Consider the following 20,486-nt stretch of genomic DNA (forward strand, 5'->3'; position numbering starts at 1 on the left):
GCAATAATCTTCAACAACTCAACCCTCACCCCTCATACCGTATGCCGCCAATTCTCCTTGATTGCTTTCACTTGGCATCTGTGACAATAAGCCATATTTCAGTATTCCTACCTGCCATCTCCAATACATGGGGCTCGCTGTTGTGCCATTTAAAAATACTTTATGTTTATGGTTTATCATTAAGTCATGCCAGTTTTATGTACATATCCCTTTATCTCAAGCATGCCTCAAAGGATAATGGAGACAAAGCCTACTTATATATAACCACAGTCAATCACAAAACTAAATGCTGCGATACAGTATGCAATAGAGGAAACCATCAATACAGTCACACATGGAAGGAAGTAGCATGGACGGATTCAGATAGGGCTACAACTAACTATTATTGTCATTACTGATTGATCTGTCAATAATTTTCTTTCTTTTACTTTTTCTTCATCACTTTGTGGGCAGCAGAATAAGCTGAAAACACAAAATAGACATTTTCCCATATGAAATGATATGGCAAATGTGCTAGTGACATGCTAATGTTACAGAGATGGAGCAATTTATTTGGAGTCATATTTCTGTAAAGCAGAGAAGCTGGACCAATGAATGTTAATATTTTCCTTACTATATGACTTGAACAAATAATTGATTATCAAAATTGCTATTGATTATGTTTCTGTCAATCAACTGACCAATTTCCAGCTCCAGATATAACGGGCTTATTGGCCCATTAAAGTGTAATTCCTGCAGCAGCCCCCAGAGAATGAAACTTCTTAAAAAAAAAAAAAGAGAGACTCAAAGTGTGATCTGACCATGCAGAAGAGCCAGCACATCTTAATAAAAATGGACAATGGCGCGACACCATCAGTATGCAGTAGGGCTCCAACTACTCCTTTCTCATTCAGTCATTTTGTCCCATTTTTTCCTTGATTTCTATTCTGTTTCTGTCAGTTTTTCTCCTTTCAAACTCTGTCAAACTGGATTATGTGGGGATGTGCCTGTGCTCACTTTCTGAGCCTCGGACCGCCCTTTTCCTCAGGCAGCACTAAGGTCTCATCCTCCTTGTCATACAATAGCTTTCTTTACACGTGGTTCATTCAACATGTGCACACGCACACAAAAACATGCACACACACACACACACACACACACACACACACACACACACACACACACACACACACACACACACACACACACACACACACGCAAACGCAAAAAAAGTGCACCGCCACCACAACTAGATTACCAAATGTCCTCAAACCGTTGCAACCCTGGCCGACCCTGCGAGTCATAAATTGTGCAGGTGGAGTGGAGGTGCAGAGGGGGAGGGCCAGGGTCACCGTGTTTCCTCCAGAGGCCAGAAGGTGAACTGCAGAGCTCTCCCTTCTGGCCCCCTTCATCATCCCTCTGACACAGACAGATTACACCACCCACATAGCCCCCCCATACACCTTCCCCTCTCTTCCTCTAGCTTTCCCTCGCTCTCCATCCTCCCTAACTTGATCTTCTTCTGCTCTCTTTTTGCTCCCTATCCCATTCCCTTGTTTTTTCTTGTTGTCCTTTGCTTTGTTTCCGTTGTATCGCTCCCTCCATCTTGTCCTGTATGTAATAATTCCTAATCAAATCAGTGCTCTTTGACCCTTCAATAATGTCTGCGTTCCGTTTTCCTTTGTTCAGCCCCTTTTTTTCCTTTCTTCCTTTCGTTCCCTCTCTGCCTTTTCCATTTCTCCTCCTGTCACCTGGCATTAAGCAGGAGGGACGTCTCAACCCACAGCGCTGTCTCAGCCTACTTAGATCTGAAAGTCGACACATTCTCCCAGCTCTAACGCCATCCTCGGATCCTTTCCGCTTTACTTTCACTTTTCCACCCATTTCTCCTCCCAGCACCCTAAAGCTGTCCCTGATCTTAGAGCTCATACATCCTGCACAAGGACATGATGAGGCAGCCAGGACTCTCTCTCAATACTGATTTCTGTTCTCTCCCTCTCTGTCTCTGGATATTACTCTTTATTCTCGTATCCTTTGGTTCTATTGACTTCCATCCTAAATTGCCTTAGTTTGTGCTTTACTGAGACCCTCAGTATGCATGCTCAGGATCTGCATGTCTTATGTTCGCACACGCAGCTTCTTAATAGCTGCCAATCTATCATCAACAATAAATACAGGACCGCGCTGACTTATTCATCCTCACACAAGCACAACAATGAAGAGCCGTTGCTATTATTGCTTAGAATAGGCAAAAGGATTTACGCCAGTTTGTGTTGTTTAAGAGTATTTCGTTTATTGAAAAGGCGGCGGATTAGTCCACATTCTCCTTGTCAGGGACTGCATTTCCTGCTGTTGCGGGTAAAGCTGTGTGTTACGTTAATGGAATATACAGCCCCTCTGTAGAGCCGATGGGATACTCACAAGACATCAAAAGATTTACAGTGTATGCCTGGATGGACCTGGCACTCTCATACTCATGTTTAGAAGCTGGCAAACACACTGGTGGAGAAAGAATTGAGATAACTCAACTTCAACTCCAGAGGGACGTGGACATTTGGCTAAAGTTGGGACTGGATTTTATCACCAAAGAAAAGTGAGTTAGACGGCATTGGGTTGACCTTGGAAAAACAGAGGGAGGGGAGAGGAGTGAAAGAGAGCATGATAAAGTGATGCTATTCTCATTCATCTCAGATTTAGGGAGAAAATGCAGCCAAAGAGAAAAAGACAGACAGCACCGAAAGAGGTGGGAAGTGGTGATGAGACAAAGGGACATGATGAGGAATTGCTTCAATTAACCATTACAGGCCAATCACTCTCAATCAAAGCATCTCTTTGTTCTCTGTCCTTGTCAAAAGAATATCAGTTATAAGGGCCCCCTGTGGCAATGCAATACAATCCAATCTGATGAATGCCTTGGAGAGGGGTCTTAGAAAGCATCGGCTTGATTACAGCTATTTGACGAGAAGGAGCCACCAGGGATTTTCTGTGCAGAGTGCGAAGCAGAGGTGAGGGAATTTATAAAGTGAGAAATGAGATGAGGTGAGAAAGACTAATTATAACAAAGGTTGAAGATTATGTCTCTTATTTAGCAATATTATTAGACAGCCATGTTGACATACAGTAACATCAGGATGTGGTGTTGCGTGTGTGCGTAAGTATGTGTGTGTGTGGGTGTGTGTGTGCTGCATACTGACTGCTAACACCTGAGCCCTCAAGAGTGCAGGAAGCCAGCTGTTGTTCAAGTTTCCCTTCTACAATAGTTTTCCCCTTCAAATTTTGACAGCAAAGCTGCCAAAAGAGCAGCCTCTATGGATCAAAGCGAAAGGAATTGTAAAATTGTATAGAAAACAAACACATCAGTGTCTGTCAGCCGGCGCAAGAACCACCTAAGTGCAAAATAGGCAAAGGAAACCTATTTAAAAGATCTATTTATGGAGGGGAAAACATCCTGTGTGCATGTATGGAAGTTCTATTTATGTTTGAGAAATGTCATACAGCCACATGTGCATGTCGTGTATGTGCATGATGAGATTGCCAGCAGCCTGAGGAGTAAGTCATTCAATCTGCCCTCAAATATCCCCGGGCTCCGTGGGTGTTAATGATATGGACTGACATATTATTACAGCATCTAAATGATGCTAGCTGTAGCTGCTTATAGCCCAAGGCGCCTGTGTACAAAGTAACTGTGTGTGACTGACAACTGAATGTAGACAGATGGACAGTTTCACCTGCACAACTGGCCCCAGTGAGAGACTCTGGCCATAAATAAAGTCAACCAAATTAGCTGAGGACAGCCTGGAGGGTTCACTAACTGCTACAGTCCAACTGGAAGTGAAGCTGAAGCACACACTGTTTCAAAGAGTCTTTAGCTGTTTGTGTGGCTTACTGTTTCCATTCATCATTGCACCTTGAGCACACACAATGCTGTTTGTATGTGAAGGTGTGAATATATGTGAATGTGTCCGCGTGTCCCTGTGTGCAAGACCGTGTGGGTGTGCGTGCGTGCGGTGAAGTAGCTAGGCGAAAAGATAAGGCACGGCAGTTAATCACTTTGTGCGCATATGCAAATATAGAGCGGATAAATCAGAGTGTCTGCAGATGAGAAACTCACCCCCCCTCCCCACACATACACACAGACAACTTTCTTAAAGACACTGAGGTTGGCCATGTGCACTAAAGGGGGTGGGGTGGGGGTTGTGCACTCAATCTCAGCCCTGTGAAATGGCACTGTGCACCATACTGATTTTGTGTGTGCATGTGTTTGACTGCAGGGCTGTGCATGTTTGTGTGAGTTGATACAAACGTGCGTTTCTCACAGTGTGTATGATTTCACACCTGCATTCAAAAACAACAGTCACAAGTATGGCTAGATTACGCCGCCATCAATCGTGCACTGGGATTCTGTACACACTGCATCAAACGCTGCTCTGTGATCTCTCAGCACTGTAGTACAAGTGCTGTTTCCAATGGCTCTTATTTTTTCCCAATCAAACACTTATCATCAATCAGTACAAGATAGCCCCACGAACAAGGATGGGTGTGTATTTCTGGTAGATCTTTGGTAAGCACAAATAATTCATGCCTCTTGTAATTAATTATTCATTAAAGCCCCACAGAACAGACAGTGGCTTAGTAATTAAGTCTGAATCAGACACTGTGGCTCATCTAATTATCAACCACTATAAGTTTGTTAACATATTAACCCGCATTAATTAATAATTGATAGCTGCCTTTTTTTTTTTTGCAGTCCCCGACTACACATATATGGCAAGGCAAGACATTGCGAGCATGCAGAAAACTGGAAGGAGATTTTGCAACAGTTACATGCAAATCTTTGCGTGAATAAACTTTTTTTGGTTGTTGGTGAAAATATGCGACTTGGCAGTAATTGCCTTGTTTGATAGCAAAAGAGAGATTCAAAGCAATCACAGAGGCAGCAGACAAACTCAATTATAAAAGCAATTGAAATGCTTTGGACTAGAAAGCTCCATGAAAGGCTGAGGGGTTTGGATCAGTGCGGAGCGTCTGCAGATTATGTCGCACTGTTCAGAACATCAAACAAACACAAGGAGGTCTATCAATAGAGGCTCTTTTACCAAACGTACCATCGCAACAGCAAGCCAGTGAGGCTCTGCAATGGTTGAAAGAGAAAATGGGATCAGATAGGGGGAAACAAATGTTTTCATGAGTGAAAAAAGTGGAAAAGAGGCACTAAACTACTATAGATTGCAAATCTCCATGCACAGCTTCCACCCAAACAAAGTTTTCCCGCATATAGTACAAAGACATCACAGTAACTGAGCCAGAGGCAACTCCAGTACAGTCTTCATCACAGATTGTTGGCTTTGCAGCCATTTTAGATTTTTCTTCCAAGTTTCCCAAAAGAACTGTGCGAATGCTTCCTTGGAGGGAGGTCTGGTCACTGGTCTCTTGGAGCACTGCAGGTGATAATGGTACCCAGGTACAAAGATTTACTGGCTCTGTTTTCCCATCCCCATAACAGCAGCTAACCCCCCTCCACACTCTCACACAGACAGGTACAATTTGACTGCCAAGCTGAACTGTGCCTGCCACTATCACTCTACTTATTCATCTTTCTGTCTGTGTTTTAAGAATCACAGCAGAAACAACCTGCATGGGTTCACTATCTCTCCCCTAATCAGAGCCCTTTCCAACCCCCCAAACCGAGACAAATGCTTCCATCTGAATGTGTGTGTGTGTGTGTGTATGTTGGGCATTCACCTCGAGTAAATGCAATTTATTCCTCCACAGTGGCAAAGCTCCACTCCTCCTGTCAGCTTGCCAGGTTCCCAGTGCAGGTTGACAGGCCAGCTGCCAGCAGTGGCCATCTCGCCCAGTTAAAGTGACACGCGTGTCACAATTCCCATGATCGCACTGACGTTGCCAACCCTGACGTACCTTTAACAAGGCACCCATAACTAACTCTATGTCCCTTTACTGGGAGAAGCAGATTAGGTCCAGGGACCCAGAGGCTGTCAATCAAAAACAAGCATGCACAAGCACACTGACTCGCACCGACGTTGCACCTTTGATGCACAGGCTCAGCCTTTGGCCTTGAGCTCGCATCTCTTATTGACTCTAGGGCTTCATTACACACACAGTGAGCTTTAGTAATCTCTCTGAAGCTACCCTACACACTCTGACTACAAACAAGGTAGCTGTCAGTCTGTATAGTGTTCTGCCGAATACATTACTTGAAAAACAGGCGTTTTACAGGTAGGGACTGGTTTTAAGTCAGCATAAATTTGCCTCTACTAAGCCCATAGAGAACATTTTCTTTGGTCCTTAGCAAATCTTGGCAGTTGGCTGACTATTTCCCTTACACAATATCTACAAGTCCTCCTCTGACCCAAGGTGATTAGGACGCAGACTCTACTTTCTGAGATGCATCCCTGTTTTTCAAAGTAGCCTAAGTTAGTCTTATCCATTTATCTGGTGGACGATGAAGTTCCAGCCACATGACATCGCATGGCATTGGGCTCACTGCAATGATCCACCTAGCACTGCCTTCAGGTCGTCAAACTATGTTTTATCGTATCACTGAACTTTTGGCTGGGTTTTTGGCTCAAGGTGACTTTTCATTTCTGACCAGTAACCATATGCAACAGGTAGAAATAATGAGGTGCCTTTATTTAACCTTATAAACATAATTATTGTGCTCCAAACTATCTGGGCATATTTGATTTACTGTAAGCAGCAAAGAGTATGAGTACTTTCAAAGTTACTGGTGATAGATTTCAACCAATCCTCAAAGTGCCACCACCAGTTCAAAGTTGAGATCATATTTTGGGCTGTGACACACTCATGTATTGAAAATGTTTGTTCCATTTGCCTGTTAAATTAGCCACTATTTTGTGTTTTGTTAAAAACATTTTTGGTGTTGACAGCAGAGTTCTCATTCTGTTCGGGAGAGGCTTATCATATTCCAGACTTCACGGAAAAAAACATTTGTACTAATGCTTAAATGATCCATGTCTATATTTCCTGACTACATTGTGGTATTGCAAATAATGACTATACAAAAGTTATATGACCTTATTATAGTGCAATGAAAACCATCTTCCAGAGCTTTCACACCAAAAGCACGTGTGCAACATCGCACAGAGCAACATTATTTCCAGTGGAGAGAGTAGCTGTGCTCTCCTGGCCAGCTGTGATTTTCCACCAGGTTTGGCAACCAAAGTTCAACTAAATTCAACTTTTATCACAAATATGTGGAAGTTGTGACAGCAACAATGTTACTGCATGAAAGAATGGAGGAAGATCATTTTGCACATTTCTGAATTCAAAGAGTTATGAAACTCTGCAATAATACTGATACGGATGTAAAAAATCCCAAGCATGGCAGAAAATAGTTACCAAGTTAGACATTTATAATGTGACGGTGTAGTCTGTAGGTATGCGTTTTGTAGGATTAAGAGCTACTCTTCATTGTGAAAACTAGGAGCTGTTGCACATTTGTTGTTTGGGCGATTATGTTGTTTTGAAACCTTAGGACTTGTTGTGCATGTCCTCCTGTTGATAGTGTCGCCAGATCGAAAAATACTTATATGGATTTTTTTGAAAGCCATGACAATCATATTTTGTCATTTGTGTATGTCAACTTGTTGCCCCATTCAACAACTTTCAAACTTCAAACTGTTTGGCTGTGACGTAAAGTTGACATCAGATGAAATTGGTTGAAACTTTGGCCTGTCAGTAAGGAAATGCAGACACATATCACAAATTCTAATGTTTTAAGACAATATCTTTATTTCATGCTAAAAAAGGAAAATTATATAACTGACATATGAGTCATTCGAGAACTTCAGAACTATTTAAAAACCTATATATAGTAGGCATGTGGTATTATACAGAGTACTGTGTGTAGAGCATTTGACATTTTCATCAGTCTTATAGTTAACATTACACATTCAAGACCATGCATGAATGGGGAATTTTCAATGAAAACATACTCTAAAGCAGAGATCTTCAACAGGGGGCCTCCAAATTATAATTTTTGAAAGTTTTTTCAAAAATGTCTTAACATGAATGCAACATATTATTAGCAAATATAAATCCCCACTGATGATAGGCTTACTGGCCTATAGGTAAGGTAGTCACTAAGATAGCCACATATACAGTTCATCCTAAGGATTCACTGTGTGTGTGTGTGTGTGTGTGTGTTTAACATCAAAAGATGATTTATAAAATCATGCCGACAATTATTATTTTAATAGCTTAGTATTCTATGCAAAAAAGGTATGTATAAAGGCTTTAGGCTGCCCTACACATTACTGTAGGCCCAGTTTAATATGCAACTTCATTTTATACAATATGTATACGTCTCTCTTTCAGTTAACAGGTCCTTGGCCTAAAAAACATTAAAGACCCCTGCCCTAAAGTGAAAGTACAGTATGTATTCTTCACCAAAACTTCATGAATCTTTATTCATGTGTGACAATGCAATACTGTTGAATAGGCTTATCAGTTCATTATAGTAGTGAGTGAATAGTTTTAAAATGCTGGCAGTTCTGTCAGGAACACTTACATCACCTACTGCAGACTGTTTGCATATTTACTGCTGACTTTGTCACAAGCAAATAGGACATCGGCCATATCTCATATCGCAATTCTGTCTCCAATCATGTAAAAATTGCTCAGCAGCTGGACAAGTCCTCGCTGCACCTGTGTGCTGTGTGCTTTGCTTTATGCTTTTTTACTTCGCCCTCTGGATTTGCCGCTGGCAGCTATATTCTCAGCATTAGTTTTGGGAGAAAACCAGTCATTGGCAAACTTCTTATTGGGGATGCTCACTAATGTATGTCTGTTGCACAAACCATTGCTGATCTTCTTATTATCATGGATGCTGCAGTGAGAAAACAAGCTGTGGTAGAATTAGCATGACCCAATGGCGTCTCTGTAATTTGCATTATCATAGAGTATGCTGCTGTTTGCCTTGCTGTGTGATTAATTCATGTGTGTATCATTAATGCAGGAATGTCCAGGGGCAAAGACAAAAGCTCGGTCAATGCGAAATGAAACACAAGAGCAGGCTGTTAAAAATTGCACACACATATGCACAGACTCACACACAAACCCAATCTTAGAACTAAAAACACAGTGTGACTTATCTGATGCCCTTGTTTTGCGAAGTAGTGCTCTGTTTAAACCAACAGAAACAATGAAAGTTGACCCTCTGAGACGTAAGGCAGCCACAGGGCCAGTTTAATATGCAGATGAGGTGTGGTGGGACTGCTGCACGCTGCAGGATTTTGATGCACAATGCTGAGTTCTCTCGGCCTCTCTCACTTTGTCATTTCATTTACTCGTGTTCTCTCTTTCCCGTCCATCTCTCTTTTTCTCTATAAATGTCATATTATTTTTTTTATTCTCTTTTGCGCTCCCTTTCTCCTTTCACTTTCCTTCTGAGCTCCCTCTTTTTCCATATTAATTTAAAGCACTCTCTCTTTTCTCTATTTTGTGAGACACAACAATCACTCTGCACTAAATGCTGTGGGAGCCAGAGGTAGAATAACAATGGCAAATTCATTCCAAAGTTATAACACAGAGCAGCTGCCATAGAGGCTGCACAGCCCTAGGAGATCTAACTTCACTGCTGTAGCCAGCAAATACAGTTTGGGAAGTGGCAGATTCCAGAAAAGTGAAATGCAGGCTGCAGTGATTAGAGCTGTGCAATTGAAGGACGCTACCACTCATATGAGTCCACTACTGGAGTAGAAGCAGGGGACCAGTGTTTACTGAGTTAATGGTTTGAGTATGGGCTTGCTGACAGCATGGAATGCTTGATTCACACTGATGAAACAAACTGGGAAACGCTCCTATGCACAATGTCGTGTTTTCAGCCATTTCTGTAAATAAGACCGGCGCCCAATGTGTGAAGATATTCATTTGCCTAAGCTGCTTAGCCAAGACAGATACTGTACAGCATAAAGCCTGGCTGGTCTGAGGTTGGTGGTGAAGCAACGATGTGCCATGTAAAGCGTATTAACCCCTGGCTGTTGCTATTTTTTTAGACTCCCTTGCTGTTCAACATGCTAATAACCGCAACTAGTTTAAACCCCACTGCTTCATTCGGCACCGTGGCCCTACTATCTCAACTCTGATGGCGTGCCTTGCAGCTGTGAGGCTGAGTGAAAGGAGGACAAATGTGTTGTGTCTGTCTGTGTGGGGAATAGAGGGACACAGAGAAAGAGTAAAAAGAAAGCAGAGGAGGAGAGAAAAGAAGAGGGGAAGAGAGAGAGAGAGAGAGAGAGAGAGAGAGAGAGAGAGAGAGAGAGGCCGATGGGGCAAGAGGGAGAAATGTGGTGGCAGCATGTCAGCTTCTGATAAGGGCATTAGTCTGCCCCCTGTGGGTCGGAGTGAGAGACTGACACTGCAAACACTCACACTACCATGTGCGCACACACACACACACACACACACACACACACACACACACACACACACACACGCACACACGCACATTTCTCTGTGGATATCAGCTTTGCTGTCTGGGACTAGTCCACAAATACCAGATAAGACCTGCACATAGCAAACAACAACAACTAAACTCTCAATCACTGGAGTCACTCTCTGAACTCTTCTGTCCAAACATACACATGAAACACTGTATGTCATTTTTTACATACACACAACTATTATTTACCAAATGTGTCTAAGAAAAGAAAAAAAAGTACCCCTTCATGTTGGGAACAGAAGGAGTCCTGAGATGCAAGCCAAGGCTGTTTGGGTCCTGCGGGACTGACGCCTCTTTCATGTCATACATGGGATCCATCCTAAATGGAGCAAGGCCTTTTATTTACCGAGCTAATTGACTGCAGTAGCACATGTGGAGCCAACTCTAAACAATGCCCCAGATCTTGTATTCATAAGTGAGTGTTTGAAGGACACGAGATAATCCCTGCAGTTTACGCTATGGAGGGACTATAAACTTGGGCAACGGCAGTGTGCTCAACAGTGCTGCAACATTGTTGGCAAAATTAACATCATGGATTACTATTTTAACAACTGTTTGCCATGTTGTAACAATATTATGTGTCACAGCAGGCCTGCTGCAGCTCTGTCAACACCGGGGCACAGGGATGATTCAGCAGTGAGAAAGAAGAAAGGAAAGAAAAAGAAATGGACGGAGGGGAGGAAAACAAGGAAGGCTCTAATTTGGAGTGAGGAGCTCACCAGAGGACACAAGACAAGATCAATGGTGGAGAATCACAGAGCCGCGGCTTCAAAAAAAGTAACGGACAGATATTTCTCTGTGAAGTCTACAACTCATTACCATTGGTAAGAGGGTGTGGGAGGAGGATGAGTCTGGGCTGTGGCAGATGGATGACAGAGAACCAGGGGGCTCCAGGCAGAAATCTCCAGAGCCTTTATGAGAGCTGGTTAGTCGGAGCACAATGGCCACAGAAGAGTCTGTGAAGTGCAGCGAGTCAAAGAGTATAAAATACCTGACCGTGCGTGAACAGGAGGAGTCTTGGGACAGAATATTCTATTACTGTACAAAGACAGAGATACAGCATGTTCAAAGGTAGAAGGGGGCACGCACAGAATAACAGTCTTCAGATCATCTGTCAGATTGTTAGAGGAATCGGCTCCAATCTTGTTTTTCTCTTATCTCCTTCCTATGCTTTTCATCAGCTTTTCCCTCTTGCTATCTTTATGCACTCAGGAAGTTAGGGGTAATAAAAAACTTCTTTCAAATTTGGAGCTTCTTTGTATTTAGAACCAGTGACATTTGAAGAATGGAGACACTTGTGCACTACATTTGTTTACTGTGCTCCATATTGACTGGCTGTCTGCCTCCACTGTCAGGCTGCATTGCACGCACAAGCTGAGTGCGAGTGACAGAAGAGGCCATGTAGGACTGTGGGTGTAGCCTGAGTGACAGGCCTGCGGCTAAATCTTCTCTGTGACCCGGGGACTAAGAGGTGGCCAGGTGTGTGGGTGTTGATTGGTGAGGGCATAAACAAACGTTTCAGAATGTTTTATTTCTCCATTGTTCACCTATGTGTGATAGCTTTGGACGCAAGACTGATTGCATCCATGGTGAGTTTAGGGACACATACTGTAGCAATCACAACACGTTAATCTACAGCATTCCTTTTATTTTTGCACGTTTTCATTCTAAGACTAAGTGGTGGACAGGTAGTTAAATTATTATTAATAACAACACATCACATAATCACATAACTCACTCGCCAATCTATGGACGATGAATGATAGATAATATTGTTCCCGCCTCAACATCGTTCTTAATTCTTTCTCTTGTCCTTTTTTCTAATTAATATTCACTGTATATTTATTATGATACAAACTAAAGGAAATATATAACTATATACAATGAAATATAAGCTTAAAACTACACTATTAATACAACTATTACAAATATGTCTTATAAAAACTTAAAAGAATATTCAGAAAGAAAACATGTGAGGTTGCAGCATATATACAGGAACAAGAATGTGTTCTAGTTTAACTGGGTTCCCTGACCATAACAAAAACAGCTGAAATAAATTATATGATATGAATAAGAAATTATCCAAAAAAAATCAAGCACAGCTAAATTAATTTTTGTTCATCTCCCAACAGTAAAGCCACGTTGGTTTCAGTGTCCACGGTTGCACTTTGTGTTGACACACTGTGCTACTACAGACCAGTGCAAATGACAAAAAGCCTCCCTAGTTGCAGCTTTCCTGTTGGTGACATTGCCTTATTGAAGTCAGAAGTCAGAAGAGAGCAGTAAGACTTGTTCCAGCTAACAGGCGGAGAAGAAGAAAGGAAATAAAAATGTAGTGCTGTACAAGACACATTGCTGGAATCTACTCGTGTCAGCTAATAACTAAGGGTATAATGATTAACCAAATTAAATCGACACTCCGGGCTTAATGTCTCAAAGAAGTGTGCATTAATTTAAACAGCTTGAACTGGGCTAAAGCTAGGAGGCAATCAGAGCTGAATCTGCAGACTTCTCTGTATTAGCAAAGCTTAATATGACAGGCGTATTTGGCTTTAAGTTTAGCGCCTACAAGTGCCATTTTCCACTGTAAGTCAAGGGAAGCCATGCTTACCCTATTAGTCAGGCTATTATTGTCATTTTAATAAAAAGATCAAATAATTTCCCTTGTCATATACTGTACAAGGGAATGTATTTGGAATGTATTTCTGTATTTTTATCTCGTAGCCAGCTTTTACCCATTTTTTACTGACAATTTCTTCAAATTACAGAAACAACATCCCTCTGGATTGCAATGGTGCAATCGTTGGTCATTTTCCGTGGTGAAGAAGTGTACCAAGCTGCTGCGGCAGAGGCATTTATGGCTGTTAGAGCCAGGGGAAGTTGGCAGGACTGTGTGGGTGTGTACAGACTGCTTGACTGACATCTCCCTGACTCTCCTGTTTTGCTTTTTTGCACCACCTAGGGTGGGACAAATTATACCCTCATCATTCTTAATGGCATATAGAGTTTGGTGCCCTCAAATAATTCCCAGCACAGCTCCATCCACCTTCAACCTGATGCCACGTTTATATCATATTGGATGGATGGTAGTAATGCGAAAGATTCCCATTTTTAGGACTTGGCTGTGTGAGAGAACTGACAACATAGCACTATATTCATTGCATTTTAATTACTTTGAATGACAGGCACAATATGAGGCATCCATGTTTGTTCGGTTCTCAGGCACTTCCGTATTATTATTAAGTGCCAAGTCGGCTATATTGGAGCTTCCAGAAAAATAGTTAAATTGTTATTACAAAGGTAAAGGTGTGATGGCCGGGCTTTGAAGTGTCTATTAGTGAGTCTGCTGCGATATGAGTCCTTCACTGTATTCATCGTTAATAAAATTTTTTTTAATGCAAACATGGTGATGATGTGCCTCGAGGAGCAACTTTATCAGGGACCTTTTGTGTCCAGAAAGTGACAGGGTCACAGAAGGCTTCCTGTAGAAACAGGTTTTCTCCAAGCTCAATCAACTCAGTTTGCAGAGCAGCTGTGTTGACCCAGGGACAGATTCTCTGTCCTTCAATCGAGAATTCTGGGACATTTCCGACAAGAAATGGGTTTCCAATGCATAGCAGAACTTGTTTTCCCAAGCTGAAGACCTCAAAGCGGGTTTGGGAATGTTCAATCAGCTTCTCCAGGAACTCAGCATAGTTCTGAAGGTGATTTTCTTTCCTCTGGTTTGTTCCAAAAGCTTTAGAAAAATTACAGCATGCCCTGTAAAGTTTAAACACCAACCTTCTCTAAAAAGCACAGACCACAGACATGAGGTCACTGTGTTGTTTCTACCCTCAAGCTTGACATTAAAGTCATTGAAGTAGGATGTTACATCCGTCAGAAATACAACCGCTTCTATTTTCTCTTCATTTTGCATGAAACAGACAGAAAGGTTTGAAGCTCTGTGCAAATGGCCCCAAAAAAGCTCTGCCTTTGCTGAGCAACCTGACATTGTTGTGGAGGAGCAAATCATCAAAGGTTGCACCGACCTCTGTCAGTAATGTGTCTCATCACAGATGTCGTAACTTCTGAGTACATTTCACTCAGGCTAGCAAACAGAAACAGGCTGGCTTATGCAGGGATATATCAGACCAGGGTGGAGACTTTATAATACCCCCTCTCTCCCTGTCATGGAAGGTGGTCCATCAATGCTGGCAAGTGAGAATGAATTGTTCCATTTTATGCCATCACCACGTTGCTGGAGCAAATCTTCAGCAAGAATCTCCTTTCGACTTTGGTGCAGAGAATCCTGACAGCGGTATCTGATTTATTTTCTCCTTCATTTCATCCTGTTGCTTCACTTCTTGGCATAGCCTCCATCATGCCACTCATACACTCTTTTATTAGCTAAGTGTCCGAAAAAGGGCTTCTTGTGTTTGAATATGAATCATGCTGCTCTCAGTAATTGACAATGCTGTGTCATTGATTGTACAATTATTCTGCTATGGGCTTGATATAATAACTTCAACATGGTTTAGTTTTGGGGCCCTTACCTCCGTGTTCTGGGGATAGTATTATTCAAACTGGGCATGTTTGGTGTTGTAGTGCTGTTTCACATTACCACCCTACACTCTGGCCACTGTTTCACTGCAAATAAAGCACACTGGTCCTGTGCATCCCTCAGTGTATATTTGTCTGTCCTCTCTGTTTGAATATTGGCTAATTTGAGCATGCCAATTCACTTTTTCAAACGGAGAGCCGATATCTGATCTGACAGCAACCTTGCAAATAGTGGCTACTAGCAGGCAGCTGAATGATGACAGGTGAGGTACGTCACTCAAAATCAGCCTGGATGACTTTGCTAAAAAAAAAACGGGACCAGGGAACCGGGAACAACCGGGGTCTGCCTATTGAGTATGTTTGCAATGGACCTCAAGAATAGCACAGGTGCAACAAATAACATTAATTATGGCCTCATTCTATTGAAGTGTCCCAGTAAGCCAGCATGCACAATACAGGAACAGCTGAATGGACTCCTACTATGAATGTAGTTGGATTAGTCACACACAGTGTTTTTCCTGCTGTGACATGGCAAAATGTCTGCTGTGGAAAAGGTCTAGCAGCATTTTGCTATCGTTTTTTAATAAAAACAACATTTGGTAGCAAATATGATTATAAAATCACATAAGAAAATAACTCCGACCAACGATGATAATCACTAAAATTGGATGACTGAAGAGTGGAAACATTAGTGTTGCCTGGTTAAATGAATTCATATATATATATATATATATATATATATATATATATATATATATATATATATATATATATATATATATATATATATATATATATATATAAGCACAACCAGCATGAGTCCATCAATCCGTCCATGGAGTTGTACTGTAATTATGTTTTCTCTGAAAAAATAGAACATTATTTCACTGTGGCTGTTATCCAATAATTAATCATTTAAACATTATTTAAAGTGCGGGGACTCAGTCCAGAGTGAAAGAATTTTTCTGAACAAGGGCAAGAAACAAGTACTGTAGGTTTCTGACTAAGAGCAACCACCCACAGGAAGGACATGACGCAGGAGGAATTTATAAATATAGATATATTATTTAGGATTCTACATGTTGTAACACAGCATTACTTGGATTGATGGATGTGTTAATAAAAACCAATATAACAATATATGTGATTACAACATTGCCATATAACAATCCCACACCATTTGTTCAAATACAATACTTCCAGGAGAAAAATAGATGGATTATCAAAGTCAAATAAGGTATGAAATAGTGAGATATGGTGAATTCATGCAGACATCCGCAATTTAAGAAAGAAATGAAATCAGGACTATAATAAATTATTCAAAATGTCAGTTTGATGTGCTGCGTTAATACAAAAGTATTGACCTTCAGAAAACTAGTCATAGCCTAGTCCTCCACCAAGGTGTCTCAAATATTACTGAATACTGATCTGTGAGTACCGTTTACAAATTCTCTATAGCCTGGAGGGTTGATACATGTATTTCATGCTTAGTGTGTAACTGTTAGCTGACTGAGAAAGTGACTTCTTCAGATGTAGTGACTGTATTGTCCTACCTCGAGGGTTATTGAGTGCAGATTCAGTGGCCTTCCTGCCCTCTCCACAGTGGCTCTGGTCAAAAGGTAGACACTGCTCCCCTGTCCCGGCCACTACCTCCAGGTTGCGAGATGGATCTTTTGGCTGCCCGAGGTTCCTCACCCTGTACACTCTGCGGCTGCTGGTGTCAGACACGTAAAGAACCTCCCCCATTGGATCCATGGCCAGGTAGTACTTGTGAGCAGGGCTGGTGCTAGTGGGAGAAAGTTATTGGAGACTAAAGTTAGAAAGCAAATATAGTTTAGATGGTAAAGGTAAATGCTCCAGTGACATACAGTGTTCCAAAGAGCATTTAGTCTGGGTTTTCTAACGTACCCAAACAAAACTAAAACTGACAGACTAGCCCAGTTTAGAAAATTACAATATTACCCAGCATTACTGACTAGACAACACCATCAATTGAAGTAAAGGCATTTAAAAGGGAAACAGGTCATGCCAGTGGATAGCATTTGTGTGAGAGATTTTGGGAGTAAACCTGTGCCTATTCTGATTTTAATAGCACAAATGCCCAGACCAATAATCTTATTATTAGGATATGTTGGGATATGTATAATGATTTATATGTTCCTTGTATGTCACTACTAACTAATAATCCGATCCAGTGAAGCCAACCGGAGCTAATCTCAATACAACTTCAAAATGCTTTTTATATTGTATTCAAACTACATGAAAGAAAAAATACAGTCTGTGTCAGTAGGCACAAAGAACAAGGTGTATATTAAGTTTTTTCTGTTGTGGTGGATCTATCCACACAGTAACAATAATACAGTTAGGACGGGAGTGATGTGCTCACAGGAACGGGTGTGCCCGTCTCCCCACCCACACCCGTTCCCGTGATCACATCACTCCCGTCCTTCAGAACCTCCCCTGGCTCCCTGTTTCCCAAAGCATTCCAGTTTAAAGTCCTCCTCCTCACCCACAAAAACCCTCCACCACTCAGGACCATGCACCGTACCAGGGGGACAGAGCTTTCACCATTGCAGCCCCCTCCCTCTGGAACTCCCTACCCATACACAGCCGTGACTGTACTGACCTGGACACATTCTTACATTTCTCACCTGATAGTTACTGGTTTTATATGTTTTATTTTATGTGTTGGTTTTATTGTTTATCTGTTTTTAATGTGCTATATGTGCTGTTTTTTTGAGTACCATGAAAAGCGCTATATAAATAAAATGTATTATTATTATTATTATTAATAATAATAAAACAATAAGTGTTTTTTTTCTATTTAAAGTTACTTTAACTTCATAATTAGACACCTTATTTCTCGAGCTTTGCAATAGAGAATCGTAATGTCATGTCTACAGCGAAGGAATACACTTTTAATATCAGGCTGGCTCATATTTGCTTTATTTGAAAAGGAAATGAAGCAGACTTGATGTCAGAGCCACTGGGCTCAGGGTTTAGTGTGTGCCCCTGTATAATTCTCACCTATAGTATCAGTTCAAAAACAATATTATGCAGAAAGCTAACCGCTTACAATTATGCTAGGAAGATGTTTTTGTGTGAGCCAAAATTTTATGGTGTTATTCATATGTTCGTCAGCATAAAAGTGCCCACATGTCAGGCAGAGATAAGGACACCTTATGGATAAATGTATAGTATGTACAGACAGGATAAGGTTGAGAAAAGCGTAAGTCATGCATTCATAAATCCTACCAAAAGCTGCATCCTTATACGATACGTCTGTGATATGATACCTCTGTTACAAGAGTGTAGTGGTGAATATTGAGAATGGGTTATGATTAGAAGTTGTACGTGTTTCTGTTTTTGATTTTCATGTTGTTGTTTTTTTTATTATTATATATGATAGTTGTAAAACGTTGACTTTTACTACTATGGCACACAATGTCCAGAATAATTATATGCAAACTAAAACTGAGAGCAACAGGAAAACAGAAGAGACAATAACAGGGAGTGGAGATAACATGCAGGAAAAGGTCCAGACCAAAATGAAACCCAGAACATTCATATAGCTAAATTTGGCCTAAGCAAAATGAGCCATGTGGACACATAATTGTCTATTGTTCTAGCTGCTATTGTTAGTTCATGAGAGGTAAGAGTGGACAAAAGACTGGAAGTTTATTCAGCGTTAAGGCTCAACAAAACAATACATTGTGTAAAAGACCATAGTATGAAAATATGTACTTTTGGTACTGTTTAAATCAAACTGTCGGTTGTGCTGAGTGTAAGCCTCAGGCTTTAGAAAGCCCATCATGAACACTGACTTCATTTACCCTTAATTTGACTGTGAGCTTTTGTATACTATATACTGTGAGGACTGCCAACACTGTGGGCATGTAGCCATACAGAGAACACTTGACTTGCTTCTGCACATGTAGTCTACAGTTAATTAATTACAGAAAAACCTTTGATATTATCAGGTTACTGTGGTATATTATTGAGGCTTAAACACAGTGTTCGCAGAAAAGAATTGCACTTTAAACCTTGCAACTTATCGAGATCCAAGCCATTACTTTGAAGCATGAAATCCAATGTCAGCCAGGTCTGGTCAAAGGATTCCTGCCAATTAAACCCAGACACCCTGTAAAAGCGCTTTTGTTTCCCTTAGTTTCTCAATATAAAAAAAGAGAAGTTACAAGGTCAAGAAAAATATCTCCCATGTTATGCTACTGCGCAATTAGTTTCCTCATTGTCTCCCTCCATTAGTACATTTACACTTTTTACAGAACTAACAACCTTTTTTGTTTTGTTACCTTTACTCACAGGTTACCAATCAGTTCTTATAATTACAGTGTGTTTGCTTTAGACAGCGGTTGTATGCTGTAAGATCATTCTGCCCTCACTAACCCTTACTCTCTAAAGAGAAAGCTTACGTTTGATATTAGCCTGAACCTTCTCCCAACCCAGAAAAAAACACAAACAACACAGGCAAGGGTGCTGTCAGTCATCTAGTCCATTAAGTGCATAACTGTTTACAGAGCTCTGCACTGAACTGCACATACATAATTTAAACTTGATCCTAAGAGAGTTATTCACAGAGTTTCAAAGTATGCCACTGCTCCGCGCAGCATATCACATTTGTTGGGCCTCTGGAAGCTACCACAAGCATTGCATGGTGCATATAACTGATTACAAATCACTTCACCTGTCTTTTCCTCAATTACATGCTCGCAGCTCCAAATACATTTATCCCGTGGAAGGGAAATGAACAACCATAACAACCACAGCACAAACAATCCTCCCTTGTTCATTCCATACAAAATAAAACAGTGATCAGAGTTGATAGACAGTGATGTAGCTGTTCCTCACTGTCTCTGAATCGACCGTCTGGGCTCTCAGATAATATTGTAGAGGACTTCCTCCCCTATTTGCTTTACTCCTCGCTCAAACTCTTAAAGGGGGAAGAATAGACAATGGTTTTACATCCCATATTGTCTCCCCTCGGAGAACACCTTGTTTTGAAGCCCCGCTGGCTGATAGGCACTTTGCTGGGAAGAATGTGGAATGAAAAGCTTTGAAAGCTGAATATGGATGAATAATTAATGTATATGACTTGGGAGAACAATGGTATAGAATAAAAGAGAAACACTAACATGCTGCTAACAGTAAAACGCTGCTGTGGAGAAAACGAAGAAAGCAGGAACTAAAAGAGAAACCTCCAGGGTGAGGAAAGGATATCCAAAGTGCCTACAGGAGAATCCAGCTCCTGTACGTTTACACCGGTTCCCAACCTATCCTAATCTGAAGCACCCCCACAGCTCTGTCCGATTAACCGACACCAGCTGTCAGGTTCCAGGTGTTGTTCTATGAACTGAATGGTTTCAATTGGAGTGACAGAAGCTAGGCATTTCAGCCATTTAGTCATTGCTTTTAGCTAGTTGTTTCAACTGTTTATGTATTAGGCTAACTTACATTTTTAGCTATTTCA

At 41.2% G+C, this 20,486-nt stretch overlaps 1 protein-coding gene across 1 annotated transcript in view; it reads right to left on the reverse strand.

The window, feature by feature from the left end:
* The window catches only part of tenm1 (teneurin transmembrane protein 1), a 182,912-nt gene that overhangs the window by 27,542 nt on the left and 134,884 nt on the right, over positions 1–20,486 (reverse strand). The window contains exon 22 of the mRNA XM_028589371.1: positions 16,552–16,784. Within this exon, the coding sequence (XP_028445172.1) occupies positions 16,552–16,784 (233 nt within the window). The remainder of the gene's footprint in view (positions 1–16,551; positions 16,785–20,486) is intronic.

Source organism: Perca flavescens, chromosome 10 (genome assembly GCF_004354835.1).
Source record: "Perca flavescens isolate YP-PL-M2 chromosome 10, PFLA_1.0, whole genome shotgun sequence".
In the NCBI taxonomy this organism is placed as follows: Eukaryota; Metazoa; Chordata; class Actinopteri; order Perciformes; family Percidae; genus Perca; species Perca flavescens.